This window comes from Panthera tigris, chromosome X (assembly GCF_018350195.1).
Source record: "Panthera tigris isolate Pti1 chromosome X, P.tigris_Pti1_mat1.1, whole genome shotgun sequence".
NCBI classification, from domain to species: Eukaryota; Metazoa; Chordata; class Mammalia; order Carnivora; family Felidae; genus Panthera; species Panthera tigris.
Window position 1 is genome coordinate 85,909,066 of NC_056677.1, and position 16,355 is coordinate 85,925,420.

Sequence of the window (16,355 nt, forward strand, 5' to 3'; positions counted from 1 at the left end):
GAACAAAAAAGAGGAAGAAAAACTAGGCAATGCAAGAATACACTTAGGAAATTCAGTGACTCCATTAAACATAATAACATTGGCATTATAGGAGCCTCAAAAGAAAAAGAGGGAGTAAAGGGGGCAGAAAATATTTGAAGAAATAATAGCTGAAAATTTCTTTAATCTGGGAAAAGGAATAGACATCCAATTCCAGGAGGCACCTAAATCTCCCATCAAAATAAAAAAAAGCAGGCCAACACTAGGATATGTTGGAATTAGTGCTCGCTTTGGCAGCACATATACTAAAAATGAAACTAAATTTGTAAAATATAGTGACAAAGAAAAATCTTAAAAGCAGCAAGAATAAAGAAGTACTTAACTCACAAGGGAAGACCCACAAGGCTAGCTGGAGACTTCTCAACAGAACCTTGGCAAGGCAAAAGGGAGTGGCATGATATATTAAAAGCACTGAATGGGAAAAATCTGGAGCCAGGAATATTCTATCCAGCAAGGCTATCATCCAGAGTAAAAGGGGAGATAAAAAGTTTCCCAGACAAACAAAAATTAAAGGAGTTTGTCACCACTAAACCAGCCCTGCATGAAATATTAAAGGGGACACTTTGAGTACAAAGGAGAGACCAAAAGTGACAAAGAGAAGAAATGATCAGAGAAACTTCCAGAAACAATGAAAAAGCAAGTTATAAAATGGAACTAAATACATAACTATCAATAATTACTTTGAATGTAAATGGACTAAACAATCCAATCAAAAAACATAGGGTGTCAGAATAGATTTTTTAAAAAAGCAAGATCCATCTATTGGCTGCCTACAAGAGACTAATTTTAGACCTAAAGACACATTCAGATTGAAAGTGAGGGGATGGAGAAACATCTGTAATACAAATGGATGTCAAAGGAAAGCCAGAGTAGCAATGGTGTATCAGATAAACTAGACTTCAAAACAAATACTGTAACAAGAGACAAAGAAGGGCACTATATCATAATAAAGTATACAAAACAACCAGAAGATATAACAATTGTAAATATTTATGCACCCAACATGAATACACCTAAACATATAAAAGAATTAATAACCAACATATAGGAATTAATTGATAATTATAATAGTAGGGGATTTTAACACGAAACTTACATGAATGGACAGTTTATCTAAACAGAAAATAAACAAGAACACAATGGCTTTGAATGACACACTGGACCAGATAGACATAACCAGATGGATATATTCATAATATTTCTTTCTAAAACAGGAGAGTACACATTCTTTTCAAGTGCACATGGAACATTTTCCAGAATAGATTACATATTAGGTCACAAAATAGACCTCAACAAATACAAAAATACTGAAATCATACCATGCACCTTTTCTGACCACAACGCTATAAAACTAGAAGTCAACAAGAAAAAATTTGGAAAAACCACAAATGCATGGAAGTTAAAAAACATACTACTGAATAATGAATGAGTCAACCAGGAAATCACAGAAGAAATAAAATATACATGGAAACAAATGAAAATGAAAATACAATGTTCCTAAAACTTTGGGATATGGCAAAAGTGGTCCTAAGAGGGAAATATATAAAAATACAGACCTACCTCAAGAAGCAAGAAAAACCTCAAATAAACAATCTAATTTTACACCTAAAGGAGCCAGGATAACAACAACAAAAGAAGTCTAAATCCAGCAGAAGGAAAGAAATAATAAAGATTAGAGCAGAAATAAATAATATAGAAACTAAAGGAAAAAATGAACAAAGAGATCAGGTGCAGGGTCTTTGAAGAAAAATAACAAAATTGATAAACCACAAGCCAGCCTTATCAAAAGCAAAACAGAAAGGACCTAAATAAATAAAATCACAAACAAGAGAGAAGGAAAAACAATCAATACCACAGAAACACGATTATAAGAGAATATTATGAAAATCTATATGCCAAAACATTGGACAACCCAGAAGAAATAGATAAATTCCAAGAAATATATAACTTACTAAAACTGAAATAGGAAGAAATAGAAAACTTAACTAGACCTATAACCAGTTAAGAAATTGAATCAGGGGGCACCTGGGTGGCTCTGTCAGTTAAGTGTCTGACGCTTGATTTCAGCTCAGGATGTGATCTCACAGTTTGTGAGTTCGAGTTCGAGGACCACATTGGGCTCCTTGCTGACAGTGCAGAGCCTGCTTGGGATTCTTTCTTTCTCCCTCTTCCTCTGCCCATCCCCGATGCTCGTGCATGCTCTCTCTCTCTCTTGAAAAGAAAAGAAAAGGGAAGAGAAGAGAAGAGAAGAGAAGAGAAGAGAAGAGAAGAGAAGAAAAGAAAAAAAAAAAGAAAAGGAAAGAAAAGGAATTGAATCAGTAACCAAACAATTCCCAACAAACAAAAGACAAGGACCAGATGGTTTCACAGGTGAATTCTACCAAATATTTAAAGGACAGTTAATACTTGCTCTTTTTAAACTATTCCAAAACACATAAGAAGAAGGGAAACTTCCAAACTCATTCTCTGAAGTCAGCATTACCCTGATATCTAAACCAGATAGAGACTCCACTAAAAATGAAAACTATACACCAATATCCCTGATGAACATGAATGCAAAAATTCTCAAAAAATACTAGCAAACTGGGGACACCTGTTAATCAGTTGGTTAAGTGTCCAGCTTTGGCTAAGGTCATGATCTCATGGTTTGTGGGTTCTAGCCCCGAACTGGGATCTGTGCTGACAGGTCAGAGCCTGGAGCTCTGGAGCTCAGAGCCTGGAGCCTGCTTCAGATTCTGTGTCTCCGTCTCTCTCTGCCTGTCCCTCACTCTCTCTTTCTCAAAACTAAACATTAAAAACAATACTAGCAAACTGAATTCAATGATACATCAAAAAAAAATCATTCACCATGATCAAGTGGGATTTATTCCCAGGATGCCAGTGTGGCTCAATATTTGCAAATCAATCAACATGATACACCACATTAATAAAAGAAAGTATAAGAACCATATGATCATTTCAATAGACATAGAAAAAGCATTTGACAAAACACAGCATCCATTCATAAAAAAATGCTCAACATAGTAGGTTTAGAGGAATATACCTGAATACAATATAGGTCATATATGAAAAACGCACACCTAACATCATATTCAATTGGGAAAAACTGAGAACTTTTCCTCTATAGTCAGGAAGAATACAGGGGTGTCCATTCTCAAGACATTTATTCAATATTAATATTTGGTTGGAGTGACAAAATAGATGTATCAATAATTGTTTTCTAAAATATGATTTTTAAAAATAATTTATTATACTTTATATTCAAAAATATTTTCAGTTAAAAACATTTTACTTTTCAAAAAAAGAATAAAACAGTGTTTTATTCTCCATAATTTTACAAATTATTTACACTTGAGGTTTGGTTTAATGGGGCTGAATGCAACAGTAAGTCTTAGACTGTTTGTTCAGAAATCATCATAGGAAGAATTCCCTTTTCTGTATCTACCATGGTTACCTTTAGAGAAATATCCTTCTCATTTTATTCATTCTTTGAGGCTCAATGTGAATTTGGCAATGTTTATTCTTGCTCCTATTTTTTAACGCTTTGTAAACTGTGTTTTCCATTCCATTATGACTACACTAATTTTAACTGTTTTTTAACAAGTTTTTTTTAACAATGTTTGCAAATCTCCATTCTGATTATACCAATTTCAATGTTATATGTTCTAAGTGGTTTTAATGATGCCAAAACGTCCAAATTATCACTATTTTATGGGAGGTGGTGTTTTGTTTTGTTTTGTTTTTGTTTTGTTTTGTTTTGTTTTCCCATTGCTGCTATTTGATCTATTCACTTAAAAAAAAAATCTCTATTGTCATTAACAAACCCCAGGAGGAAAGTCAGAAACAAATCAGTTTGCATGCCCGAATCTCCTCTCATATCTAGACCCTGAATTGTCTCAATGGTAGAATATAAACGTCAGGACGTGTGCGGGATTACAATCTAACTCAAAAAGTACCCTAGAGCCTTGAGGGAAGCGGAGGACCTCGATCACTCATTGGACGCTGGGCATGTCAGTCATTGCTTCTCAGCAAATGAGCTTCGAGCTGGCGATGGGGGAAGTGACCCTTTGTTGACCCTTCCAAGTTCCTCCTCCCGTCACCATCCCAACGGAATCTCCCCCCCCCCCCCCCCCCCCCCCCCCCCCCCCGCGTCCACAGCCACCTGAGGCGCGGTCTGGCTCGGCCGCTCCTTGGGCTGCCCCTCTGCCCTTCGTGTCGCGGGGCTTCCACAGGCACCTTCACAGACTGTTATGTCCTCTGAAGCCATCTTCTCTGCCGCCCCCACCGGCTCGGCACAGGCCCTGCTGCCAACAGCCTCCCCTTGAGGGCAGTCACTTCACGGACGCCATTTTCACCAAAGTTGTGGCTGCAGTCCAGTCAAAGCTCCAGTTGAGGCACTGACTGGCAAGTCGCTCCTGCCATGGCTGCCACAGAGGAGCAAAATCTGGTCCTAGGTGGCCAGGACAAAGCTGGTGATGGGGCAGGCCAGGACCCCAGGCCCCTCGGGCTCTGGGTGTCACCTTCAGAAGGGAAGGGCGGAGTCGAGGAGGGTGCGGCCTTCCTGCCTCCCGGAGAGGTTTCCAGAGCCCTTCCTGAAGAGGAGGATGGGCAGGAGGCCACCTGGGCCGCAGAAGAGAGCTGGGTTGTGAAGCTGCTAGAAGAGGAGGAAGAGGAAGAAGACAAGGAGGAAGACGAAGATGAGGACGGGGACGAAGACGACGAAGAAGAGGACTTCGAGTTCGAGTTTGGGGACGAGGACGACTATGATTACCCATCTCAAGATTTCGAATTTGAGTTTGGGGACCAGAAGGGGTCTGAATATGAGTCGGAAGAGCAGGACGAAAACCAGGAAGACAGTCAGGAGGAAGAGGAAGAGACTGAAGAGGAGGAGGAAGACAGCAATGGCCAAGAGGGCCCACAAGTCCTCCCTGCGGGTGCTCCCGAGGCCCCCGTGGCACAGTTTCGGTCCCTCTTCAGGACTCTGGTCCATTTTCTTCTACACCGTATCCATGATAACGACCATGTCCTGGTTGGGCCCCGCGAAGGCCGCGTGGTGGTCAGCAGCCACTCCCGGGAATCCCAGGACCCTGGAGAGGGACCAGCACCCCAGGATCAGGAGAACCCGAGAGAGGAAGCAGAGGTCGGGGTGGGTGAGTCCCTGGCAGAGGGCACCTCGCCGCCGGGGCCGCAGGAACCAAAAGAGGGGGCTGCATCCCAAAAGGCCGGGGAACCTGCAGCAGAGGCCCAGGTCAAAGAAAACGAGGCCCTGGGTGATGCCTCTGAGTTCTGGGAGGCTGGAGCCTGTGCACCCGCCAAGGTCCAGGTTGGCGAGTGGCCGTCACGTCCTCAGGCCCTTGCAGCTCCCGTTGTTGGGGCACCCAGCTCAAAGGCAGGCAGTGCTCAGCACTTGCCTTTAGCGGTGAAGCAGCGGGTCCTCGCTCTCAAAAACCTTCAGGCCCAATATGCGCAAGTAGAAGCTCAGTTCTATAAAGATCTCCACGATCTTGAGAAAAAGTATGCTGCCTTCTACCAACCTCTGTTTGATAAGAGATCGGAGATCATCAATGCAATCCATGAGCCCACAGAAGGCGAATGTCAGTGGCAAGTAGGTGTTCAGGAAGGCGGGGCGGGGGAAATGGAAAGAGAGCCTGAAGGAAAAGGGCAAGCAGATGGCATACCTCACTTTTGGTTGATGGCTTTTAAAAATGTGAAGATGCTTGGTAGGATGATCCGAAGAAATGATGAGCTTGTACTACAGCACTTGGAAGATGTAAAAATTAAGTTTTCGGAAGTTGAGGAACCAATGAGCTTCACCATAGAATTTATCTTTAAGTCAAACGAATACTTTTTCAACAAAGTCCTGACGAAAACATACCGAGTGCGATCAGACCCAGATGATTCTGACCCCTTCTTCTCCAAAGGGCCAGAAATTATCGGTAGCACAGGGTGTGAGATCTACTGGAAAGAGGGGGAAAATGTCACCGTGAAAACTACCAAGCTGCGGAAATGTGAGGGCCGAAGAAGTGTATCAACCACTAGGAAGATGCCCAGCTGTTCCTTCTTCACCTACTTCTATCCTCCTGATTATCCTGAGGGCAGAGTAATGGATGTGGCCACCGATTATAAATTGGGCTATTTTTTCCGTGAAGTTCTGGTCCCGAAGTCCGTATTATTCTTCACTAATGAAGCCAGTGGGTATAAATATGAAAGCTCTGATAATGAGGTCCAAGAAGCTGGAGGCGAGGAAAAGAAAGGAGAAGTGATGAGAAGTGAAGAAGCTGAAAAAGATCTGGACCCAGAAGAGAGCAATCCCTGAGAACCCAGGTATCTGTGTGTAGCTTTGTGTGTCACCCAACTGTGCCTCACATACATCAGTTATGTTTCTGAATTTCTTTTTTTTTTTAACTTTATTTTTTATTTTTTAAAATTTACGTCCAAATTAGTTAGCCTATAGTGAAGCAATGATTTCAGGAGTAGATTCCTTAATGCCCCTTACCCATTTAGCCCACCCCTCCCCCAACCCCTCCAGGAACCCTCAGTTTGTTCTCCATATTTATGAGTCTCTTCTGTTTTGTCCCCCTCCCTGTCTTTATACTATTTTTGTTTCCCTTCCCTTATGTTCATCTGTTTTGTCTCTTAAAGTCCTCATATGAGTGAAGTCATATGATTTTTGTCTTTCTCTGACTGACTAATTTCACTTAGCATAATACCCTCCAGTTCCATCCACATAGTTGCAAATGGCAAGATTTCATTCTTTTTGATTGCCGAGTAATACTCCACTGTGTGTGTGTGTGTGTGTGTGTGTATGTGTGTGTGTGTGTGTGTGTATGTGTGTGTGTGTGTGTGTGTATGTATATGTGTATATACATATATATATATGTGTGTGTATATACATATATATATGTGTATATACATATATATATGTGTGTGTATATACATATATATATATATATGTATATATGTATATATACTACATTTTCTTTATCCATTCATCCATCGAGGGACATTCGGGCTCTTTCCATACTTTGGCTACTGTTGATAGTACTGCTATAAACATGGGGGTGCATGTGTCCCTTCAAAACAGCACACCTTTCCCCAGTAAAGTAAATAACAAAACCAATGTCAAAAATTTAGTTCTACCAGACAGTGTAATGTTAATGATGTATATTGTTACAGAATGTAGCACATTCTGTAATGTACTTCATTCATAGTTACAAGTCCTTTCAGTTATAGCTGTAAGTCTTCTACAAGTGAGAAATGTGTCAGCCCTGGCGGCAGAGACCAATGTTTGTTTCGAACACCACACTTACCAGAACAAAGGGCTAAAGGGACTTGAATGAACACTGGCTGGGCCTTCATCAGTTAGCCAGAGAAATAAGTTCTCTTAGACTAACGAAGAGACAATTCTTTTTTATTTTTTAATTATTTTTAATTTTTTTTTTTAATGTTTAATTATTTTGGAGACAGAGAGAGACAGAGCATGAAAGGGGGAGGGGCAGAGAGAGAGGGAGGCACAGAATCGGAAGCAGGCTCCAGGCTCTGAGCTGTCAGCACAGAGCCCGACGCGGGGCTCGAACTCACAGACCGCGAGATCGTGACCTGAGCTGAAGTCGGACGCTTAACCGACTGAGCCACCCAGGCGCCCCTAATTATTTTTATATTAGAGAGATGCATGAGTGAGGGAGAGGGACAGAGAGGAAGAGAGAGAGCATCTTAGGCAAGATCCAAGTTCAGTGCAGAGCCTGACTTGGGGCTCACTCCCACAACCCTGGGATCATAACCTGAGCCGAAATCCAGAGTGGGTCAGTCACTAGACTGAGCCACTCAGGCGCCCCAAGGAGAGAATTCTTTTGAGAATGCGACTACTTACACAGGTTATCATAAGAATTTTATTTAGGACCACATTTAATGATTTTACCTAACCATTTATTCAGTTGTAAATTTTTATATTTTAGGGGACAATGAAAAGAAAAAAGAAACAATAGTCATGGTAAGATTATTGTTTATCTCTGGATTGATAATTAAGTTGATCTACATTCAGCATATTTTGTTCTTGGCTCTTTATTTCTCCTTTTACGGATACTGTGACTTGAGATCTAGGATCCCAAGAAGAGACGATAGTTTATGGATAGAGAAGAGTCTTTTAAAATGGAAAGAAATGTCTAAATACCAGAATGTTCTGTCAAAACAAAACAGGACAAGCCTTATTGGTGTTTGGGAAATAGGAGATGAGGTTGGTGTGTGACAGAATTGAGGACATCAGATGTGCAAGATCACCCTAATACCCATGTGTCTGGGTTACAAGAAGAAAACATGTTTTCTCCTGTTAGCACAGACATACATAGGATTGCCTATTCTTAGACTTAGAAAGTCACTGGTGCATTTTAATCGAGTTCAATTATTGTCTCTTATTTCTTCTACAGTTTGAAGGCATAGAAAGGCATGAACGAAGGAAGCCACAATGAGTTTGTTCTACAATGAATTGAGATTTTCTGGTTTTAAGTTGTCCATGGAAATTTTATCACCACTGGTTTTGTTCCAATGTTTATCACTAAACAAGTGATGTCACTTTTTTTTTTTTACACCTTTGAGAGATATGACAACATTTGTTCAAATTAAAAATGAAAGCCTGTTTAAAATGAATAAGCTGCAGGGTTTTAGATATAGAACACTGACTCAAACCTATCTTTGTATCTTTTTGTTTTGACCCACCTTACTATTACTGAAAGGAATCACTTTCAACCATTTGGTAAGCCTGTTTTAAGTTCTTTTATTGCATCCTCAAATTAATTACAAAATTATAAAGAATTTATATAAAGAAAGATGAAGGCTGCCCCTACTGCATGTTTTTGAAGTACCTGATGGATGACCTAGCTTACCTAGAGACAAGATGGTGCTGGGTTGTACTGGGCTGATGTGGACCAGCAACATCAGCATCACTCAGGAACTTTTTAGAAATGCAAATTCTCAGGCCCCACTCCATACCTACTGACTTGGTAATCCTGATGCTGGGCCGGCAGTCCCAGTGTTGCAAGTCCACCCAGGTGGTACCGAATCTCAGTAATGTTTGAGAACCACACATTTCAAGCAATGAATGAGGGGAAACCTCAAGCTTCACCTGTGGTAGGAGCAGCATTAATTCACTGATGTGAGGATGTTTCAGGTAGACAGTAAGGACTGACCGAGCTGGGGATGAGACTGGAATTCTTAAGGGCCTGGGACACACAGAAAGACCTCCTAGAAGGACAAACTTTGGGTGGTGGTATTTCAAAATAATGGATAAGGGAACAAGCTCATTCCAGAAGGACAGAAACATTATGACACTATGTATATGAATTTTCAAAACGTGCAAAACAAACATACTTATTATGGATACATGTATATGTGGTAAAAGGCATGCACTGGAGCAATGCATGCATATGTAGCATGCAGAGAGGCATGTAATGGAACAAAAAAGAGCTCTCTAGGAGAGTGGTTATGTATTGTGTAGAGGGAGAGAGGAGAATTCAAATGGCGAGGGGCCATCTTAGTTTCCTCCTGTCATAACAAAGTACACAAAGTGGGGGGCTTCGAACAGAAATCTATACCCTCACACCCTGGGGGCTGATTCTGGCAGTTCTCTAGTTCTGAAGTTCTGATTTCAGGTGAAAACAGGTTGAGGACACAGCCACGCTTCCTTTGAAGGTCCAGGAGAGAATACCCCTTGCCTCTTCCAGACTCTGGTGGTTCCTGGAACCCCTTGGCTTGTGGCACCATAACTCCAATCTCTGCCTCCGTTTTCATATGACCTTCCCTGTGTGTCGGTAACTCAATCCTCCCTCTCCTTTGTCTTGCACTCACATTAATCATTGGGTTTAGTCTCACCCTTAATCCAAGATGATCTCATCTTGTGTCCCTTAACCTGCTTATATTTGCAAAGACCCCCCCTTTTTAAATAAAGTCACAGTTACAAGGAATAGATATTAGGACTTGAAAATCTCTTTTTGGAAGATGCAGTTTAACGCACTATAGGCTCACAGTGGGATTCAACTGTATTAGTAATGTATTTCTTAAGTGGGGCGGTGGATAAATGGATGTAGTGTTGTCGGTACCATAGACTGTGTACATCTGAAATATTTCCTAATAAAAATGGCAATGAATTAAAAGAGGAAAGGGAGAAAATGGGCCTATTATCTGGAAGCTGTTTAAGGAAAATGAAGTCTTAGTTTACCAGAGTGGAGGATCAGAGAAAGGCCAGAGGTTTGATGATAGAAGATCCTGTTCCTACATTTAGGTAAAGCTGCCTAGGTGCTTGTATTTTCCATCAATATCTCTTTCTTTCCTATTGTGTGGTAGCACATCTCATGTTCTAACTAATACTGCAGAAATCTATATACGTGTATTTACTGCTCCACCCCTCTTGACCCTATTCATATGGATTGTGAAATCCTGAATAATTGCAAACTTAGAAGGTTTGTTTTTTTAACTTGAGATAGAGCTTGAGTTGGGGAGAGGAACAACGAGAGAGATATAGAATCTTTTATTAAATATTTACTTATTTTGGGGAGAGCACACGCAGGGGAGGGGCAGGGAGAGAGGGAGAGAGGATCCTAAGTGGGCTCTGCACTGACAAGTTGACAGCAGCGAGTCCTGTGTGGGGCTCGAACTCACAAACTGTGAGATCATGACCTGAGCCAAAGTCGGACACTCAACCAACTGAGCCACCCAGGTGCCCTGGGGAGAGAGGGAGAATTTTAAGCAGGCCCCACACTCAGTGTTGGAGCCTGACGCTGGGCTCGACCCCATGAACCTGGGATCGTGACCTGAGCTGAAATCAAGAGTTGGACACTCAAAGGACTGTGCCACTCAGGTACACCAACAAACTTAGAAGGTTTTATTCTTCCTTCCCCAAATATCAAGCACTCTGTTCTCCATCTTCATAGGTGCTCAATTAATGTTTATTAAAGTGACTAAATGTAATGCATCCAAAAACTTTTCTTTTCACCAGTGCCGGCAGTTTAAAACGTATTATCACGTAGTACACCTTATGACTAGAACTACATGGTGAGAGAACATACAGTGCTCTTTCTCAGCATTAAGCAGTTGGAAAGGGTGGGGCAAATAGACAGCCATCCCTGTAGTGCGATTTGAAGGCCCTCATTTTGTTTCTGATTGTTTAGTTCATGGTGTACCAGTTATTAAACACAACATTTTTCTTAGACCCTATCAAGAGAGGCCCGTCTCCTGAACTTCATGCTTTGAAGACTCCCTTTGGTTCTCTTCTCAATATGTTCTTCCCACGGGGCCAGAGGAATAAATGCACACGCAGTGTCCTAGCCTCCTCCATATCATCCTTGAGATACCTGGGACACCAGAACTCCTCATCCAAATGGACCCAAGCCTGCTTCCAGCACCAGCATGCCCTTTGTTGGGGCTGTCCTTTGTGGCTTAACAGCCTTGTTGGTGTATGTACTTCCAGGTGGCTATGGCAGGAGCAGGGCTGTACATGAGGAACAGTTAATGATTGGCCCAGGTTGTCCACATACATACAAATGAGTCCTCAAAGGTGGGGGATAAAACTCGGGGTGGGAAGAAAATGCAGACTGGTGAATGAATGCCTGAGGCCTAGTCCAGGGCCATGGGCCTGGAAGGTTGGTGGTAATTCTTCCCACACTGAAGGCTCAAAAGGTAAAGCGGTCCATGAATTCAAAACCCAAACCAGACCTTTCAGGCCATTATGAAAGTCTATTTGTCATGGAAGGAGATGTAACATGTTTTAACGGTTTATTGGTTGAATTAAACATTTTGAATAATTAGGAATATGGCATGTAGGACCCCAACTGAAGTATTGCCTCCGACCTTGCAAATTTTATAAATCTTACAGGTGGGTCACGTTAAACATTTGGTTAACTTTACCCCACCATGAGCCATCAGGCCCTCTCACTGCTGTTTTGTGGTGCTTCAAGGCAACCACATGACTACATCAGAGGAAACAGATGAGTTCCTGGTTGTGTACTTGTCCACTGCCCTTGTACTAATCGTGGTGTTTTCCATTTGGTTCTCCCCTCATAGTACAGTAAAGTATGACACATACTTAAAACATAGAGCTCAAGGAAAGGTTCCTGCCCATTCTTTTTATTTATTTATTTATTTATTTATTTTTTAATGTTTATTTGTTTTTAAGAGGGAGAGACAGAGCATGAGCGAGGGAGGGGCAGAGAGAAAGAGAGAGGGAGACGAAGAATCTGAAGCAAGCCCGATGCGAGTCTTGAACCCAAGATCCATGAGAGCATGACCTGAGCTGAAGTCAGATGCTTAACTGACTGAGCCACCCAGGTGCCCTGGTTCCTCCTGCCCATTCTTAACAAATGGACTACAGGGGCTCTCTGCTGCCATTCTGTGGCTATCACTGGTATCTACCAGACATTGAAATGTATTCCACTGATGCAGTGCCATCCCTATGTGAGTGGCAGATTCTAGCCACATACTGGTAGTTCTTGAGTCCAAGAGCATCCACATTTTGTGATAATTGGGACACTTACATGCAGACAAAGCATTGAAGACATATCCAAAGTAGTTTGTTACGATAGGAGAACGTGTTGATTTCTCCTATTGACATAAGAGGAATACATAGGACTTACTATTTTCTTTGATTTAGAAAATCATTGTTGCATGTTACTGGTTTGCAATTGTTAATTGTCTTTTATTTCATTCTACAGTTGTAATGCATAAATAGAAATATACAGTGGAGGAAGAAACATCAAATTTGTTCTGTGCAGACTGAGATTTTCTCCTTTACAATAGACCATGTGAATTTTTTTCTACAGTGGGTTTGTTGTGGATTTCATCACAGAAAAACCGATATCCAGTGACACCTGACTTTTACCTTTGTCAGATGTATTTGACAGCATTTGTTCAGGTTAAAAATCAAAGTTTTCTTGAAATGAATACGCTGCAGAGTTTTTATATATATGGACACTGATACAAATCAATCTTTGTATCTTTTTGTTTTTTGTTTTTTGTTTTCCTGGCCCACCTTACTGTGATTGAAAGGGATCATTTTAAACCATGTTTTAAATTCTTTTATGATAGGTGTAAGTTAAGTAAAATATCAAGTTTTAGGGGTATGAGAGTGGCTTTGTCTGTTAAGCATCTGACTCTTGATTTTAGCTCAGGTATGATCTCAGGGTTCATGGGTTTAAGTCCCCCTTTGGGCTCCACACTGATAGTGCAGAACCTGCTTGGTTTCTCTCACTCCCTGTCTCTCTGCCCCTCCCTCGCTCATGCAAGCATGCTCCCTCTCCTGTCTCTCTCTCTCAAAAATAAATAAATTTTTTTAAAAGGATAAATAAATTTTAAAAATTAACGAATAAAAATTTAAAAAATAAAAAATTATGTCGAGAGAAAGAGAAATCTGGTCTAGCATCTACTGCATTTAATTGATACCAGATGGTATCCCCTGACTTCCATGGATCAGCAGCAGCAGCAGCATCACCTGGGAACTTGTTAGAAATGCAAATTCTCATACCCTACTCCAGATCTACTGAATCAAAATTCCAAAGGTGGGCGTGCAGAGTTTTACATCCCCTTTGGCACTCTAAAGTTTAAACACCACTAGTTTACAGCAGTGATGGGGTGGGGTTGTTATGAGGGACTGAGTTTCTCCTATGGTAATACCAGCGTTAATTCAATGACTTGGAACTGTTTTGAGTAAACTGAAAGGTACAGTAAAGGCTGGACTGGGGATGAGACTGGAAATCTGAGGGGCCTGAGACACAGAAAGACCTCCTAGAGAGACAAAGATTGGGTGGTGGCAGTGGAAAAATGGGTGAGGGAATAAACTAGTTCCATAGGGATAGAAATGCTATGATACCACGTATATGAAATTTTAAAACATTCAAACAATTATGTTGATTATAGATACACATATATGCATAAAAGCATGTGCGGGAAGAATACATGCATATATAGCATGCAGAGAAGCACATTGAAAATAATAGACACCTTATTTAGGACAGTGTTTATGCCTTGTGAATAGGGAGAGAGGAGAATTCCATTGGGAAGGGTTACTTTTAGTTTCCTAAGGCTGCCATAACAAATTACCAAAAAGAATGTATCTTAAAACAATGTAAAATTTATTCTATAACCGTTCTGTAGGCCAGAAGTCTGAAATCAGTGTGCCATCAGGGTCATGTTCCATCCTATAGCTCTAGGGGAGAATCCTTGTCCCTTTTACCTTCTGGTGGCTCCTTGAATTCCTTGTCTATTGACACAATAACTCCAGTCTTTGCTTCTATCTTCACATGGCCTTCTTTCCTGTGCTTATGTGGATCAAATCTCCCTCTTCTTTATAAGAATAATACTTGGTCCATTTAGGGTCTACCCAAAATTCAGAATGACTCCATTTCAAGATTCCTAATTTCCTGACATCTACAAAGACCCTATTTCCAAGTAAGGTCACATTTACATGTAGCAGGAATTTAGAATTGGACATATCTTTCTGGAGGATACAATTGAACTGAATAGAAATACACAGTGTGCTTCAACTGAATTTGTAATGTTATAGTTCTTAATTTGGGTGTTGGGCACATAAATGTAGCTCAGGAAGTATTCTGGATTTGGCCTTTGCCTGGAAGGTTTTTCTTAACTTTGGCTTCATTTGCTAAGAGAGGCTGGAGATTTTCAAAGGAACAAGCTCTGTCTCCTTTTTGTTTAAGCAAAAGTCAATTCTTTAACTCTTTTGTCTCACACTTTGTTATAAACAGAAAGAAGATAGGCATCACCTTCAACACTCTGGAAATCTCCTTGGTTGTATCACCCAGTTTGTTAGGTACATTTTCTAATTCCCACATCACTGTACTACATAACAAAGGATCCTTTCTTCCAGGTTCCACTAATGTGTTACTCTCTTTCCTTTAAGCTCTCATGGGCAGCCTCCACAATGGCCATGAGGCTTCTGGTAACAGTCTCTTCAAATTGTTTTTGACTAACACTAATCTTCTCAAGGTCCTTTCAGCTTCTGCCCTCTGGCCATTTTCAGAGCCAATCCCATATTTCTGGTTTTTGTTACCACATCACCCTACTTTAGGTGCCAACATCTGTATTAGTTTTCTAGCGCTGCATGACAAATTGTTGGTCACATAAGTCATCTCTATTAAATGAGTTAGGGCACCACACTAGGACATGAACACCAGGAGGCAGGGATAATAGGGGTCCTCTTGGAGGCTATCACAGTACCTATGCTGAACCAGTTGTTGATCATAGCAATGCTCTGAAACCCAAGATAGAGGGATTGTAACAGGTCCTACAATTTGGAGGCTTCACTACCACCCTCTTCCAGCTTTACCTATCTGCAAACAGCCAGGGGTCCAGTATGTGCGATCAAGGGGATATGCACACTCAACCTACACTTCTTCCCTCACCTATGTTCCATGTATCTGGGGCCCTGAATTATCTGCCCAAGTAGCCCAAATCCTTAAGTACAAAGAAGCCTGTATGCTCCTCTTCACTGGTTCTATGCTTCTGATGGTTGAGAGGAACTGCCAGTTTTCTATTTCCAGGCCTTGGAGGTGGCCAAAAGGTGGTGGCTGTATTCAGGGAAGAGGAGGTAATTTGGCTTCAGTATTCACATATATGCAAGTGAGGTGTCTTGATATTAGACATGGAGTTCAGAATGAGTAGAGATGGAGGAGCCTGGAGCCTGGAATGTGGACCAGTGGCCTGGGGTGTGGGCCCCTCTCCCCACATACCTGGAACAGAACTTTGAGGAGTTCAGGTGTTGTGCATATACCTTTAGTGACCCTCAATGTCAAGAATACATTGAAAGGATTATACGCCATGATCATGCAGAATTTATTCCAGGGATGCAAGGATGGTTCAACACCCACAAATCAATCAACATGATACACAACGTTAATAAAATGAAGGATGAAAATCACATGATCATCTCAATACATGCAGAAAAAGCATTTGACAAAATTCGTCATTCAATAGTTATAAAAACTCTCAACAAAGTAGGTATAGACAGAATGTACTTTAACATAATAAAAACCATGTATGAAAAACCCACAGCTACATCATACTCAGTGGTGAAAAGCAGAAGTCTCCTCCTTTAAGATCAGGAATAAGAAAAGTATACCTACTCTGGCCACTTTTATTTAACATAGTATTGGAAGTCCTAGCAAGAGAAATTAGGCAAAAAAAAAAAAAAGAAATAAAAGGCATCAGAATTTGAAGGAAAGAAGTAATGCTATCACTATTCGTAGATGACACGCTATATCTAGAGACCCTAAAGACTCCCTCAAAAAACTGTTAGGAACAATAAAAGAATTCAATAA

At 41.0% G+C, this 16,355-nt stretch overlaps 1 protein-coding gene across 2 annotated transcripts; it reads left to right on the top strand.

The window, feature by feature from the left end:
* Positions 1-4,192: 4,192 nt before the first annotated feature.
* Positions 4,193-8,536, top strand: LOC122235520 (nucleosome assembly protein 1-like 1). 2 transcript variants are annotated; one of them, XM_042975214.1, is made up of 3 exons: positions 4,193-6,363; positions 7,995-8,029; positions 8,463-8,536. In XM_042975214.1, exon 1 carries the CDS (start codon positions 4,460-4,462, stop codon positions 6,353-6,355), a length of 1,896 nt encoding a protein of 631 aa, XP_042831148.1. In that variant the 5' UTR covers positions 4,193-4,459; the 3' UTR covers positions 6,356-6,363; positions 7,995-8,029; positions 8,463-8,536. The 2 variants fall into 2 exon arrangements, with proteins under 2 accessions (XP_042831148.1, XP_042831146.1); XM_042975212.1 differs by lacking the exon at positions 7,995-8,029.
* Positions 8,537-16,355: the final 7,819 nt, after the last annotated feature.